Genomic DNA, 17,282 nt, shown 5'->3' with positions numbered 1-17,282 from the left:
AAGGAAAAACCTCTGAATAAGTTATCACCCTTTTAGGTTTAAGTAGTTTACAAGTTGCCCCACCTTTATAGGTACTTAGTATCCCATTGTATCAATGCTAAAACAGTCATGACTCAAAGAACTTCCTGTCCCTTCCATAAGCCTGGATCAAAGTACTTTCATTGTTTAGCAAACAGTTTTCTGTCCTAAAGCAGTCTTAAGTAGGGTGGAGCAGGGACACTCCCATAGCTAGGAGCCCCCACACTCAAGTAGAGTTCTCACCATCTACTAGGGAATTTTTTTAAGTAGAAGATTCCCCAATGGGGGAAACCCCTAACATTCATAAGTCTGAGAAATTTTGAGGTTTACACTGACTATGAGGTCTACTGACCCCATCTAAAACATGTCTGATTTTTACAAGCAAGATCCTGAACCACAAAGAGAAGAAAATCCTATTTTCCCCAAAATAGTAATGGAAGACCCCTCTCCTATATCTCAGCTGCAGAACTACCTTTTTTATGCTTTGCAACTACTGGCTAATCTTACCTCCCCTGATCCTTCTCCTGAAGACTCATCCTATTCTCCCTTCTCCTACCCAGGACCAATTCCATCCCCGAGGAAATCTCATCCTTCTGACAAAACTGTTCCTCCTCAAGCTGCATCATCATTACCCAATTCAAATAAAACTTTTTTCCCCTTAAGGAAAGTGCCCAAAATAGGACTCAACGGGAATGTAGTAATCCTAAAACACCATATACCTTTTGCTCCCCAAGATGTTAATGAATTGACACACAATGTTCCTATTTATGTAGGTGATCCCATTGTGGTAACAAAAAAAGATGGCTGACATTTTTTCAATATAATCCATCTTATAAAGATGTTGAAAATTTACTCCAGTCTTTTCTAATGGAATATGAGGGGGGGGAAATCATTTCTCATATCAATAAAGTCCAAGGGAACAATGCAGCACACTGGCCATCTCAAGATCCTGGATGGGATTATAACAATTCTGAAGACAATTTACAATTATATCATTATAGGGAGGCAATTCTAACAGCAATGAGATATTGTTCTGAAAATTTGGCTACATAGACAAAATTTGAAAACCTTAAGCAATCAGATGATGAGACACCCTCCAAATTCATGGATAGGCTCATTGAGTTTGGGGGTCATTACCTAGACTTTGATCTCTCTAAAGAAAAGGATATTAGACAAATTAAGAGACACTTTGTCAACAACTCTTGAAAAGTGATCAGAAATTATTTAAAACACATTGCCTAAGATGACCTGAGATGGATCTTGATGAACTTAGAAAAACTTCTGTATATGTTTAAAAAGCCAACAAAGAAAAACAGGAAGAGACTAATGATTTCATGGAAATAATCCAGAAAGAATTGAAATATTTAAGAGATAGGATTGATAAATAGTAAAAAGGGCATGATGCTCAACTAATTGCACTTGTTCCTCTCCATGAATCTAACTATCAATCCCTTACCTCCCACTTCTGTGAGAAGAAGAACCATAAAATGATAAACTGTAGAAATGTATTCAAGGCAATCAAAAATAATATGTAGTTGAATAACAACTACAGAAATAATAATTATGGAAATAATTATAAGAATTATTATAAGAATCACAATTTTAGGAATGATAGCAAGTCTAGAAATTAAAATTGGAGAAAAGGCAACTCAAACCAAATGACCCCACAACAGTATAACTTAAGTGGAGCTCACCCACAAAATAGTCAGAGTACTACTGCCCCTCCACATGGGGCAGAAGGCGGTTCCCCTTAGACTCTATCATTTTTGTTGATGTTAGCCCTTTTCAGTTTTGTCTCCTTCCCAAATAGTAGCAAAGAGGAAGAAACGAATTTTTGAATACAGTACTTCTGTGATTGTGAAATGTACACATTTTTAACATTCTTGCTTTTCTTCCTATTTGTGCCATACAATATTTGATTTTTGTCTATTTTTTTTTGCATTTGAAGCACATGTCATCAATATTGAGAACATTTTCTTTCAACTATATATGATTTTTGAAATAGAATAAGGAAGATGTCCATTTGCCTAGCATATGAATGCATACCCAAAAGCTTTAGACTATGGAAACCTGCCATTTATTGAAAGATGTTATGGGACTGTGATTAAGGTTTATGTCTGAATCTAGGAAATGGGATCAAAAAGGAGCCCAGACTTCATCTACAAAGTGCCATAGAAGCATGAATTTAGCCTGAATAATTACAAAAAGATCATATAGGTCAAAAAAGAAACCAATCCAGGTGGTACTGATGAACTTCTACACCAATATGAAAGGACTTGAACCTAGTGTGGGACTAGAGAATGCAGGGATTGACATATGTTAAGATGCAGGACTCCTTGAACCACACTCTTTGTAAAATACTTTCTATAAAAGTACCTAACAATTGGCTATTCTGGCTCCCCTATCTCTGAGCAATGACAAAAGATCAGACCAGGTAATGACACTTCCCTTTTATACAAAACTCTAGTCCTTTTTTCTCTCTTATAGTATGGCAACTTCCTGTAGATCTGGCTTATAATGGGTAAATACAATATTACTGCATATTTTTCCTACAAGATTTGTGAGACAGAAATTTACTTTAATTGGACCCTAGTACAAGGGCCTGTTATAAATTTATTCTTGTTTTATTCAGAAATTATATATATACACATATATATATATAGTTTTTTGATATTTTGATTCTGCTTTTGAATTTTTTATTTCTCCCAAAGTTTAATTTTTCTTCTATTTATTTTTCTTTTCATTTTTTTGGTTTTTCTTTTGATAATTGACTCATACACCCCCATAATTCAACTATGTGTCCTGTATTGATCTATATATAATTGAATTTATATATATATATATGTATGTGTATATATATGTGTGTGTGTGTATGTGTATATATATACATATATATATTTATATTACTATGTCTTTCTTGTTTCTATTTACTAGTTCTTTCTTTGAAATTAGACATACACAAATAATTCTTCAAATAATATATTTAGTGGTGTATGCAATATTCTCTTCATTCTGCCCATTTCAGTCTCTATAATTTCATATAGTACTGAATATATTTCTTCAAAATCTATCTGCTCATCATTTTCAAGCAGCACTCATCCCAATCACATACCATATCTAAGAAATATTAAACTACCTAAAATAATGTCTGAAAAATTTCTGGATACCATTTTCATAAATGAATACTATGTAGACCTAGTAGAATAAGAAGTCAAAGTGAGAATATAATCCACTAGTCAGCTCCTAAAAGAAACTCTAAAATGAAAATTTCCAGGAACATATCCAAAATCTAGAGTTATTTTTTAAATTTAAATATAATTTAAAGTCCTCCAATTACATATAAAAATAGTTTCAAACTTAAAAATTTTTTTTTGATTCTCTATTTCTCTACCTCCCTCTTTCCATCTCCCCCAACATTTTGAGATGGTAAGCAATCTCATATAGATTTTACATGTATAATTATATTAAATATTTTTCCATATTAATCCTTATGTGGAAGGAAACTCAAACCAAAAGTGAAAAAAGTGAAAAAGTTTGCTTTAGTCTGAATTGCCTTCAGCTTCCAGAGGAAAAAAATGATAGCAATTTTCATCATGAGTCCTTTGGGATTGTTTTGGATCATTGTATTGCTGAGAATAGCTAAATTATTCACAGATGTTCATTGTACTATCATGATATACAATGTTCATCTGTTTCTGCTTAATTCACTCTGCTTCAGTTTCTGTAATTCTTTCCAGGTTTTCTGAACTCCTCCTGCTCATCATTTCATTATAATCATATACTATAACTTACTCAGTCATTCTCTAATTGATAAGTGTCCCCATACTTGCCAATTCATTGACCCCACAAAAAGAGCTACTTTAATGTTCTTGTATATATAGGTCTTTCCATTTGTTTTTAATCTTTGGGGACATAAAACTAGTAATTGTATTGATGGGTCCAAGAGTATATGCTATTTTCAGTCCTTTGGGCATAGGTCCAAATTGTTCTCCAGAATGGTGCATTAGTGCCTCAGTTTTCCCATGGATCTTCCATATTTCTCATTTTCCTCTTCTGTCATACCACCTAATCTGATAGGTGTGAGGTAGTTCTTCAGAATTGTTTTAATTTTCATTTCTCTAATTAATGGTAATTTAGGAGCATTTTGACCCCATTATATTTTTCCTTTCCTTCTTTTCCAAATCCATTCTGCTTTCCAATGTCTTGAATTTTTTTAGGTCTTATCCTATTATATTTAACTCGCACCCTTGTTTTTTATGTTTACTACTTCTAAATATCCTAATAATGATAAGCTTTTTAATTTGTCATCTGATGTTTTATTTTTTTGTTATGATTTTGCTTTTAATAGGTTGTATAAGACGATTTCCTTACTGTAAAGCCAGCAAGAAATCTAGGAAAGGAAAAATTTGGTGGAATCTAAGGAAAACATGCTATCGAACAGTAAACCACGGATGCTTTGAAATTTCCATAGTTTTCATTGTCTTGCTCAGCTGCTTTGCTCTGGTAAGTGAAATAGCAAGTAAGATCACTGAAAGGAACATTTATTCCTAAAATTATTTTCTCATTCCCATATCCCTCCCCAAAACAACTTTACTTCCTGGTGGAAAAAGGAAAGAAACATTAATTTTTAAGTACCTGCTATGTGCCAGGCACTGTGCTAAGTGCTTTATAAAAGTAAGAATGTGAAATTGGGTTTGGCCTCAGAACTTGTTTATTTAGCTTCCAAAGACAATTCTCCATGTACTTGATTCTATATGCTTTGGGAGCTCATTCTTCTCTCCCTCTTCACTAACCCTGCCTCACTAAATTCGATGGCTCAATGGATAAAGCTCTGAGCCTAGAATTAGGAATATCTGAATTCCAATCTAGTTTTAGTTACTTTCTATCTCTATGGCCCTGGGCAAGTCACTTAACCTCTGTCTACCTAATTAAATCATCTACAAAATGAAGATAATCACAGCATCTATGCCACAGAATTCCTCTAAGGATGAAATGAATAAAGCATGTAGCCCAATGACTAGTAGGTATTAAATGTGTAATGAATGATCATTTATCCTATCTCTTTCCTTTTCTCTTTTCCCTGTTAGTTACAGACATAATTATCATTGGTCATGAAAATTAGGTGGACAGCATTTTGGTGATCCACATGTACTGTTTCTGTCTGGGTCTGTAGTGAACAGAGCATAAAGTTGTAAGCTGTCTAGCTTGAGGTGTTAGCTGTGTCCCTGATGCCAGAGCTGAGCTAAAACTCTTACAATTGATTGAACTCATGCTTTTAGCTTCATTTCCAAAACATCTATAAGAAGACCTCATTTCTTTTCTTGTTCTCATTATAAATGGCAAGTTGTACATGCATTAATCACTTGCTTTATTTTTATGCAGATCTTTGAAGATATATATATTGAAAAGAGAAAGACTATCAAGATTATACTGGAATATGGTAACATGATCTTCACTTATATCTTCATTTTAGAGATGCTTCTAAAATGGATGGCATATGGATATAAAACATATTTCAGTAATGTCTGGTGCTGGCTGGAATTCTTGGTTGTTAATGTATGTATTATTCATCTACTTCAAATGTTATCAACTAATAATCATTTATTAAAGACTTTTTATACACCAGAAATCATGATGGTATTAAAAACCCAAAGATAAAAATGAAACAATTAAATTATCTCAACAATCAAGCAGCTTGCATTATATTGGAGGTAGAAAATATGCACAAAAATAAGCATATCCAAAATAAATAAATACAAAGAAAATCTGAAGGGATAGGGATGATTGGGAAAGCCATCATATTGAATGCTTGATTGGACTTTTAAAAGGAAACAAATGAGACTAAGAACATATGTGAAGTAGAAATGCATTCTTGTACATGTCTTTTTCCTTATTATCTCTTTGCGGTACAAACCCAGCAGTGCTATGGCTGGATCAAAGGGCAGACAGTCTTTTAGTGCCTTTTGGGCATAGTTCCAAATCGCCCTCCAGAATGGTTGGATCAGTTCACAACTATACCAGCAATGCATTAATGTCCCAACTTTGCCACATCCCCTCCAACATTCATTACATTCTTTTGCTGTCATATTAGCCAATCTGCTAGGTGTGAAATGATACCTAGAGTTGTTTTGATTTGCATTTCTCTGACTATAATTGATTTAGAACACTTTTCATGTGCTTATTAATAGTTTTGATTTCTTTAACTGAAAATTACCTATTCATATCCCTTGCCCATTTATCAATTGGAGAATGGCTTCATTTTTTGTACAATTGATTTAGCTTTTTATAAATTTGAGTAATTTGACCTTTGTCAGAGGTTTTTGTTATAAAAATTTTTTCACAATTTGTTGCTTCCCTTCTAATTTTGGTTGCATTGGTTTTGTTTGTACAAAACCTTTTTTAATTTAATGTAATCAAAATTGTTCATTTTGTATTTTGTGATTTTTTTTCTAACTCTTGCTTGTTCTTTAAAATCTTCCCTTCCCCAAAGATCTGACATGTAAACTCTTCTGTTTTCACCTAATTTACTTATAGTTTCCTTCTTTATATTCAAGTCATTCACCCATTCTGAGTTTATCTTGGTGTAGTTGTTGATGTTGATCTAAACCTAATCTCCCATACTGTTTTCCAATTTTCCCAGCAGTTTTTATCAAATAGTGGATTTTGGTACCAGAAGCTGGGATCTTTGAGATTATCATAGACTGTCTTGCTGAGGTTATTTACCCCAAGTGTATTCCACTGATCCTCTTTCTGTCTCTCTAACTGATTTTGGAGAATCATATTATTTAATTTACAATTAATTTTTGAATTGGCTCTCAATGTACCCTTACTGATTATTATTTTTATTGCATTATGATCTGAAAAGGTTGGATTAATTATTTCTGCTTTTCTGCATTTGTTTGCCATGTTTTTATGCCCTAGTACATAGTCAATCTTTGTGAATATATCATGTGCTGCTAAAAAGAAGGTGTATTCCTTTTTTGTCCCTACTTATTTTTAACCATATATCTATTAACTCTAATTTTTCTAAGATTTTGTTCACATCTCTTACCTCTTTCTTATTTATTTTTTTGATTTGATTTATCTAAATCTGATAGTTGTACATTCAGGTCTCCTACTAGTATAGTTTTACTATCTATTTCCTCCTTTGGCTCCACTTGTTTCTCCTTTAGAAACCTGGATTATATCCCATTTGGTGCATACATGTTTATTACTGATATTTCTTCATTGTTTGTACTTCCTTTTATCAGGATGCAGTTACCTTCCATATCCCTTTTAATCAAATTTATTTTTACTTTACTTTGTCAGATGTCATGATTGTAATTTCTGTCTTCTTTCTATCAGTTGAGGCCCAATATATTTTACACCAACCTTTAATTCTAATCTTGTGCATGTCTACCTGCCTCATGTGTGTTTCTTGTAAAAAACATAGGGTAGGATTTTGGATTCTAATCCACTCTGCTATTTGTTTTCATTTTATGGGTGAGTTCATCCCATTCACATTCAAAGTTATGATTGCCAATTGTGTTTTCCCCAGCATTTTGAGAGCCTCTCCTAGTTCTGTCCTTTCTTCTTTTGCTATATCCTTTTATACCAGTGGTTTACTTTAAATCGGTCCCCTTAAACTCTACCTATAATATGCTTCCATTTTTGCCCCCTCCTTTTTGTTTCCTTATTATTATTTTGAAGGGTCTATTAAGTTCCCTCTCCCCTCTCTTTCCCTCCCTTCTTTTACTCCCTCCCCCCTCCCCCTTAGTTTTCCTTTCTTACTTTCCCTGTAGGGTAAGATAAAATTCAATACCCCAATCAATCTAGATGCTCTTCCCTCTCAGAATTGGTTTCACTGAGAGTAAAGTTTAAGTATTACCTATTAGCACTCTTGATTCTCTTGAGGTTTGTGTTTGTATATCAAACTTTCCACTTAGTTCTTGTCTTTTCTTTACAAATACTTGGAAATCTTCCATTTTTTTTTAAATTCCCATACTTTCCCCTGGAAATGTATAGTCAATTTTGATGGGTAGGTGATCCTTGGTTGAAGACCCAATTATCTTGCCTTTCTGAATATCATATCCCAAGCCTTGTGGTCCATTAGTGTGAAAGCTGCCAGATCTTGTGTAATCCTGATTGGTGCTCCTTGATATCTGAATTGTCTCTTTTTGGCTTCTTGTAAAATTTTATCCTTAGCTTGGAAACTCTTGAATTTGGCAATAACATTCCTGGGAGTTGTCTTTTGAGGATCTAGTGTAGAGGGTTTTCTATGAACTCTTTCAATGTCTATTTTCCCCCTTGTTCAAGAATATCAAGGCAGTTTTTTTTTTTGGATAATTTCTTGTCTTCCAGCTTTTTCTCCAATTAGTAGTTCTTGTCCTTCAAACTGTTATGTTATTTTTTTAACTATTTCCCACTTTTCTTGCCAGAAGGCTTCCATCTTTTTGGTAAGCTCCAATTTAAATTCTTCAAGAACTTGGGGCCAATTTTCACTTTTTTGGGAAGGTTTTGGTGCATTTATTTGGATTTCCTCTTCTGTTATTTCCCTTGTAGTCCGGATTTTTCCTCCCTAAAAATTATTCAGGGTCAATGCCTTCTTATTTTTCTTGGTGTTTAGAAGTTGTTCCTGGGCACTGTTTGCCATCACTACGGTTCTTTTTCCTTCCCTTTCTAGTCAGAGATATGAGTGAGGAGTGCGGGCTCTCTGTGTATGGAGCCAAGGAGCAAGGATTTTGCCCAAGGCCAGTTCTTGAGTCTCTGCAGCTTCTGCTGTTTGCTGCCCTTCTCTGTGATATCTCCCCGCATGGGAGCCCACAGTCTGCACTCTTAAGCCTGCTGAGGTTTCAGGTTTAGCTGCTCTCAGAGGTAGGTCTTTGGTGGTCTTAGTCAGCTGCCAAGGACCTAGAAGTGACCCTTACTCGCTCTAGAGGTGCCTGTTACTCACTCACTGATTCTAGCTCATGCTGACTCTGACTCTAGCTCTGTAGGTGGGGTAGGGGAAGTGTAATGTCACCAGCATTAAGATTTTCTTTAACCTTTTGATTTTTCAGTACTACAAGTGTAAGATACATTTGTCAAAGCATGCCCAAAAAGCTTGTGACTATAAAAATGATGCCACTAATTATTTAAATAAATTATGGGACTTTGCTTAATGATTCTGTCTGATTCCAGGAGAAGATATACACACAAGAGCCATTGCACAGAGCCAAAGAAAGGCCAATCTAGGATGGATTGATGCATTTCTAGGCCAATACAAAGGTCTTGAACCTAGTGTGAAGACTCGAGGTTACTATGTTTAACATGTGTTAAGACATAGGCTTTCCTTGTGTCCACACTCACCCTGAAGATACTCACAGACGAGTATCCCCGAAACCTTGGCTCCTACTTGGCCTCTCTAATCTGGTCCCTTTCTTTTCTGCCTCTCATAGTGTGGTACCTTTCTGTAGTCCTGGCACTGACTGGGTAAATGCATCATTACTTAGATCATTTTGATTGGGCCCTGATTGAAGGACCTGTTATAGATTTATTTTTCTTCTACTTGGAATTTTACACATAAGACTTTGATAGTCTATATTTTCATCCAGAAATCTTTCTTTTTAATATCTCTTGCCAGTTGATTCATATACCTCATACCTCAGCCATGTATCCCTAAGTGATCCTTTTTTTTTTTCCAATCACCTTCTTAATGGGGGGAATGTAAAAATATCATTATTTAAATTGCAAAGTTTAAATTCTTTTTGAGAAGAATTTTAGGTAAAGAAGATGCTACTTCCCTGAATTCAGAAACTGAACTGTTGGAGAAGCCATCATGAAGAAGCCTCCAGACCACGAACTGCACAAAAATGAACTTTGGGTGTGGTTAATGAACATTTATTTGTATGTATATTTTCATGCCAAAGGGGACTGCCCCCTAACTGGCTTTCTATCAATGCGTCCAGTAATTATTGGTTTTATTCTTTTCTTTCTCTTATCCTCAAATTATTGTAATCTTTAAATTGATTATGTTTTCATGATCCTTTGGAAAAAAATTAATTTTTTTGCAAACGATCAAAGGGGTGAATGTAAAAAATAGACTCGAATACAGGACTACAATCCCCACGAGCCTTTGCTCCACTTCCCCAGAATGCCTTGTAATCTCACCTGAGCCGAGATCGAGAAGGTATTTAAGCTGATTCAAAGGTTTTTGAGGGCTCTTGGCTCTTTTTGGACTTCCGTTTTGGAGCAGGCGGTCTCTTGCGTGATGTGAGGTTATTTTGTCTAGGCCTCTGGCCTAGGCACATGTTTCTTACTTGTATATTCTTTAATCTTTAACCTTTAATAAGCCTCTAAAAAATATAATACTTCTTGCAGAGAGAAACTAATTTCTACCTGCCTCAGTCTCCCCGTCTCCCCTAAATTTTAATCTTTACAGAAGATGGATCAACTCAAGTTTGGGTGGGAGTTTTTCACCCCCCTTATGATGTGGAAATGCCCAAATCCCAGGTATCTTCAATGCTGTGCCCTACTGTATAGTCCCTTCGTTCATATGAATTTGTTTGTTTTTTGTTTGTTTTTTGTTTTTTATTTTACTTTTTGAGGTAGTCTGTATCGGTAGATAGTAAGGAAAGGAAGAGTCCTGTGTCTAGACTGCTGCCATGTTTAACTGGTAGTCTGATAATAACAATTTTAAAGAGTTATCAACATCCTCTTTTCTTATAGGGATACATATCATTTTACCTTATTTGGTCTCTTTAAAAAAGTTGGTTTTTTCTTTTGTTTTTGTTTTATTTTTCTACCCCCCCCCCCTTTCTTAATTACCTTTTGATGATTCTCTTGAGTTCTGTGTTTGGGCATCAAATTATCTGTTAAGATCTGGTCTTTTCTTTACAAATGCTTGGAATTCTTCTATTTTGTTAAATGACCATACTTTCCCTTGTAAGAATATAGTCAGTTTTGCTGGGTAGTTGATTCTTGGTTGTAGACCTAGTTCCCTTGCTTTCCAGAATATCGTATTCCATGCCTTTCCGTCCTTCAGTGTAGATGCAGCCAGATCCTGTATTATCCTCACTGTAGTTCCTTGGTATCTGCATGACTTCTTCTTAGAAGCTTGTAATATTTTTTCCTTAGTCTGATAGTTCTTGAATTTGGCTATAACATTCCTAGGTATTGTCAGTTGGGGATTAAGTACAAGAGGTGATCTGTGGATTATTTCAATTTCCACTTTTCCCTCTTGTTCTAGAATATTGGGGCAATTTAATTTTCTTGGAGAATTTTCTCTAGAATAATGTCAAGGATTTTTCTTTTGTCATGATCTTCTGGTAGACTAATGATTCTTAAGTTGTCTCTCCTAGAATGATTTTCTAAATGTTCTGTTTTGTGAATGATGTCCTTCATATTTTCCACAATTTTTTCATTCTTTTGATTTTCTTTTATAGTTTCCTGATGCCCTGTGAAGTTGCTTGCTTCTAATTGTTGTATTCTGGTTCTTAAAGACTGAAGTTCATCCCTGGCTTTTTGGTCATTCTTCTCTTTTTGGCCCGATTTTCTTTGTAGGTCATCTTTCATCTCCTTTGCCTTCTTTCATTTTCTTTGTCTCACCTTTCATCTCCTTTGCCTAATTTTCAAACTGGTTGATTTTGGCTTTCAAGACACTATTTTCTTGTTTTAGTTCAAGTGCCTCTGTTTCCAGGTACTCCCTCCAGACTTGCCTGCCCAGAGGTTCCAGCTACCAGTTGGAGACTCAGTGCTCTAGGTGGGGGAGGGGTCCTGGGACCTTCCTTCTTCCTCCCCCTTAAAACTGAGTATTCTAAAATTTAGGCTTGGGGGGGGTACCTTTTAAGTTGAGTCCAGCAGGAGGGTTCCTTGGCTCTGTCCTATTGTTAGGTTTGATTTTCAGTCCCCTAGGAGCATTTAGTTTGTAATTGATAAGGAAGAATTTTCATAGGTCTGATCTTTTGCTGCCTCTACACTGCTAACTTGACACCTCCTCCTCTCAAAATATTTCTAAAGAGGAAAAGGAGCAAGATACCAGGTCAGCAATGTCTAAGTCCCCCATTTTTTTGCCAAGACAGTAAGAAGGATATAGCAGAAAGAGAGAAAAGAGGTTGATGAATGGGAACCATTAAAATGTGTTTCTCAGAAGTACTAATACTTTTTTCACCATCTTACATAATATTTAATCACATCTGTGTGAAAGAGGAGTGTGTGTGTGTGTGTGTGTGCATGCATGTGTATTGTATACTTGTGTACACTGTTATGCAGAAAGCAGCTATTGTTTTAATACTGTTCCAAAATTGTACCATCACAGTTTGGAGGGATATTCTGGGCATATTAATTATAAGTTGTCAAGTTAGTTGTTGAGAAGACTGCCAGGTTAGTGATTTTTAAAATCTTTACATTCTGTCTTAAAACTGACCTTTTTCTAAGACAGAAGAGTGGTCAGGGCCATGCAAGTTAAGTGACTTGCTCAGGGTCATATAGCCAGGAAGTGTCTGACCAGATTTTGACCTAGAACCTCTGTTTCCAGGTTTAGTTCTCTATCCGCTGAGCCATCTAACTGACCCTAGTTTAGTGATGGATCATTTTGTGCTGTGTGATAGACTGAATATTTGGAATATCACAGATTTTCTTATCTTTACTCCTTCCCCAAAAGGTCTAAGAGCTGCCATAGTGAGGATTTTCCTCTGAGAACTATTTTTAAACACTAATCTCATTCTTTTCATTCATGCAGCTCTCATATAGACTCCTTCCACATAACTGGAAGCTCAAGCTGGAATAAACTGAAGCATATATAGACTCTCTAAGCATTTTCTAGGTGCTTCTCTTTCCCTAATGGAAGTAGACTATATGCTATGTAGTAGGATAATTAAAGACAACATATTTTAAGGATACTCATACTAATAGTTATATATTGAATCATAAGAATATTTACTCTTATCTTGAAGATAGCTAAGCCTGAACTTAAATGTTTCTAAGCCTGCTAGGTGACTGGTGAATTATCGCAGAAATAAAATTATTCCATATGTTCATTATTATTTTAATTGCCAATTTTTCAATCTGTCCAAATTGTACCGTAAAATTCTGTTCTTTCTTTTTTTATGGGTGCAGAATATCTTCTTGATTTTATAGTATTTGTTAGATTCATTTTCAGTGGAGGTATGGCAATCTACGTCAAAATCATTATTCTTTGTTCTACAGTGTTATTATGACTCTTCTTTTGTAGGGGTAGTATGAAAGAGAAAGAAGCAATAGTTGGTTTAAGGGGATAATTGCTAACCTAAGTAAACAGAATGAACTGATATTCAGTTTGCAAACATATACTTTATTTTTTTTAAATCTTTTCATTCAAATCTGATAGGTTCACTTCTCAGCTTCCTGTGATTATTTCATTTGCATGATCTTATTATTCCTTAACCTTGTTTTTCCTTTTTAAACCCTTACTAGAATTGACTAGAATCCTTTATATTACATTAGCTTACTTCCTGAATGTAACTTGGCAGTGAATTTCTCTTTCCCTCTTAACACCAGGGCCTCTGGGTCATACTGCTTTGTGCTTTTGTCTCTTAGAGATGTAATCATTGTGAAAGCTTCAATGTGAAGTGTATTGGGTGGAGGGAGTACAGGGAGAGAGGGAGAGGCGCTGGGGAACCAGCTTCCACCTACCACAATCCACAACAGAATTATCTCTGGGAAAATTCTGCAGGTCAATATGCTGTACCCACACACTGAGATTTGGAAACCAGAATACAAATGTAACAGCTGCTGGAATGAAATGATTATTAAAACCATGTTTTAAAATATTTTATGAAGGGGAGAAAGGCAGGTAGATTGATCTAGAACACTAAGGTGGTTTAGTATTTATGCCTATTTTGAAAAAGGCAATCTTAACTATTAAGATACTTCATATTCAGAATATTTTACATACCACATGTGGTAAACAGAGATTTAGCAGAATCTTACTGTGGTTCATTTGATAAATACAGCCATTGCAAGGCTAGAAATGGCATTGTTACTATCATCTCTAAGCCCTCAAGCTTGTATAACAGTAAATGTTAATCATAATTAATTTAAAAAAAAACATACACTCTTACTGGGTCTGTCAAGGCCAACAATATATTTCTTGTTTCTTGCCTTTATTATTTAACTTATTTTCTCTAAAAAATGTTAGAAAAGCACTTTCTTACAGGCTATTATTCTCTTACATAACTTCTTGATATAATCTGATTAATTCCTCAAAACCTTTTAATATATATATATTTTTTAATTTTATAGGGATGTTTGAGAAGATAAATGTTAAATATTTATTTTTGTTTATTTCTACACAGGTCTCATTGGTTTGTTTGGTAGCCAATTATCTAGGATACTCAGAATTTGGTACCCTGAAATCTCTCCGGATACTAAGAATTTTATCTATATATGAAGGAGTAAGGGTAAGAAAACATACATTTTCCAAAATAATCTATCCATGGGAATAATATAAACAATATTAAAGATAAGACTTTTTAGAAATGCTGAGTCATACTTGTATTCTCAAAAGCAATAACACCCTACTTATATTCTCTAAAGCAATAGATTGCCCTTTCATTGCATAAACTCATGTAGACTCTTGTAACTGGGAAAATATGGTTTGCCAAGACAGTGAATTGCCAAAACTGTAAAGGTTTCAGCCAAACTGTAAAGATAATTTTTAGTGTCTTGATTTATATTAAAATTAAGTGGTCGCCATGGGAAATTTCCCAAATATGAAAATACCCAAGTCAGCAAGTCAGCTGGGTTTTATGGAGATTGTAATTAATACAAATGAAGGAATTAAAGTGAGACAGAGACAGAGAGAGGGAGGGAGGGTAGGAGAGAGAGAGAGAGAGAGAGAGAGAGAGAGAGAGAGAGAGAGAGAGAGAGAGAGAAGAGAGAGACAGACAGACAGAGACAGAGAGACAGAGAGAGACAGAGAGACAGAGACAGAGAGAGAGTAGTAGAAAGGGCCTAGGCCAAATAGCCTAGGCCTGAGCCTTAAGGAAAAGAGAGTCAGTCTTTATCACTCACCACAAGATCATCCCAAGCAAGCTCCAGTCCTTCACTGAAATCCTCAACTCCTGAACTGAGTTCAGAGACCCTCCTCTGAATTCATGAACTCCAACTAACTACAATTTCAAACTCCCCTTCCATTTAAAGAAAATTTTTTCTTCTGTCACCTCCCATAAATTTTTACGTCTACCAATCACAGTCTTAAAATATCAGTTTTTATCACATAATTTTATGTCTTTACAACTCCCACCATACAAAAATTTGGTATAGGCAAAATACAGATCCTAACAATTTAAGGTACATGTGAAAGTTTCAGTAGAAATTCCTTTTTTTCTAGTCAATACATCAATTGAGATTGTACCTATAATTTTATTGCTGTAGAAGGAAATTCAACTAATGCTAATTGGCACCTCCTTTGTAATCTTCTTTTAGAGATTTGCTTAGAACATTAATATGTTAAGTAACTTACTCAGGGTCATTATGGGTCAGAGGTAGAACTCAAACCTTCCTGCTTTAAAACCTAGTACTCTACCCACAAATCATGCTATCCAAATAACAAATCAGTTGTTAAAAAGGAGTTGGCTATCATCTAGGACTTTGACTTTCCTAATTCTTATTATACAATTCTTGCTACATTACTAGTTTCAGGTTGGTCATTCATTATTTAGGAATAATTAATGATAAAATAGGTAAATGTGTTTTGATCATGTAAAACTAATTACTTATTTTTTTTTTCCCTAGGTGGTTTTACATATTTTTTTAAAAGCAATTCCATCTATCCTAGAAGCACTTTTGGTCTGGCTTATATGTTGGTTACTTTTTAGCCTTATGGGAGTAAACTTGTTTGCTGGCAAGTTCTTCAAATGTATTAACATCACAACTGGTGAAAGACTCCCTTGGACTCTTATCATCGATGTTATTGATTGTAAGATGCTTAGCAACAGTAGTGGAGATGTACAATGGAAAAATCCAAAAGCAAATTTTGACAACATTGGAAATGGTTACTTTTCTCTGCTTCAATTAGTAAGTGGTCCTTATTTCATCAGCACATAGACACATTTAACAAAACATCTCCTACGGTCTTGAGAATACAATGGAAAAATGTAATTTAAATGATGATGGTGTTTGGTGAAGTCATATGTAATGAATGTACATACCCAAGTTACATTGGTCATACACAACCAGAACCTGAAAATAAAACCAAAAATACACTGATGTCAAACATGAATCCAACAGGTCTTTCTCTGGAGGTGAATATCCTTCCCTTTTATAAGTCTTTTACAATTATCCCAGAGCAGTGTTGGGGAAGTATTGGCATGCATGGCCAGCCAGCAGTCAGGTTGCTATTCTGTTCCTCCTCTTCCCAGGCCTTGATGACATTTCTGCATGCCAAAGCAAGCACTGCTTTCCTCTTCCCTTTCTCCAGTAATTGGGAAAAGGGGGGGGGGGGAAGCTCACAGACAGCTTGAATTTGCCCTCTGGGCACTCCAACTTGAAAACCTTCACCACTGCTATCCTAGATCATTGCTTTGCTGAGAGAAGCCAAATTTTCAGAGATAATCATCCTCCAAGATTGCTGTTATTGTGTACAATATTCTCCCAATTCTGCTTATTTAAATCTACATCTATTCCCATGTATCTTTCCAGGATTTTCTTAAATCATCTTGTTCATCATTTCTTAAAGCACAGTAGTGCTTTATTCCATCCCGAAAGATTCCATTACCAACATGTACCACAATTTGTTCAGCCATTCCCCAATTGAGGGACATCCCCTCTGTTTCTAATTCCTTGCCATCACAAAAAGAGCAGCTATAAATATCTTTGTACAAGTAGGTCCTGTGAAAAGGAAATAAGACTGACAGTTTGTGGGGGATGGGGCTACTGGGAATGGCAGTTGGGTCTTGTGACTAGCACTTCCTTCCCACTGGGAGTGGCAGTTGGGTCTTGTGACTAGCACTTCCTTCCTCCCAAGTTAGGACTTGTTTCCTGGTGTGGGAGGAGGAAGAAGCTCATTCAGCCCAGTCTTGAGTGGCATGCTCTTCTTGGTTCAGCTGGAAGACACAGGCTTCTGAAGGTTAGATCTGTTCTTGTTTGCTTTCTATCTACTGCTAAGATTCTGAATTAGGCAAAACTGGACTGCTATAGAGTAGACAGAAGTGAGAAAACCTTCCGCCAGCCTCTAGGGCCTGGCCTCTACTCTGAAGCTAAGGAAAAACTCCAATCCCAACTGGTTATTCAACTTTATATTATTTGAATTCGCATTTAGATAAGTG

At 35.4% G+C, this 17,282-nt stretch overlaps 1 protein-coding gene across 1 annotated transcript in view; it reads left to right on the top strand.

Moving 5' to 3' along the window:
* The window catches only part of LOC100023497 (sodium channel protein type 9 subunit alpha-like), a 162,581-nt gene that overhangs the window by 116,682 nt on the left and 28,617 nt on the right, over positions 1–17,282 (top strand). Inside the window, exons 18-21 of the mRNA XM_056793975.1 lie at positions 4,367–4,521; positions 5,401–5,574; positions 14,310–14,414; positions 15,751–16,032. Coding sequence (XP_056649953.1) covers positions 4,367–4,521; positions 5,401–5,574; positions 14,310–14,414; positions 15,751–16,032 — 716 coding nt within the window. The remainder of the gene's footprint in view (positions 1–4,366; positions 4,522–5,400; positions 5,575–14,309; positions 14,415–15,750; positions 16,033–17,282) is intronic.

The sequence above is a fragment of the Monodelphis domestica genome, chromosome 4 (genome assembly GCF_027887165.1).
Source record: "Monodelphis domestica isolate mMonDom1 chromosome 4, mMonDom1.pri, whole genome shotgun sequence".
Taxonomy (NCBI): Eukaryota; Metazoa; Chordata; class Mammalia; order Didelphimorphia; family Didelphidae; genus Monodelphis; species Monodelphis domestica.
Note: the sequence above shows the minus strand (reverse complement) of the source record. Positions and strands in the feature narration are given on the sequence as shown.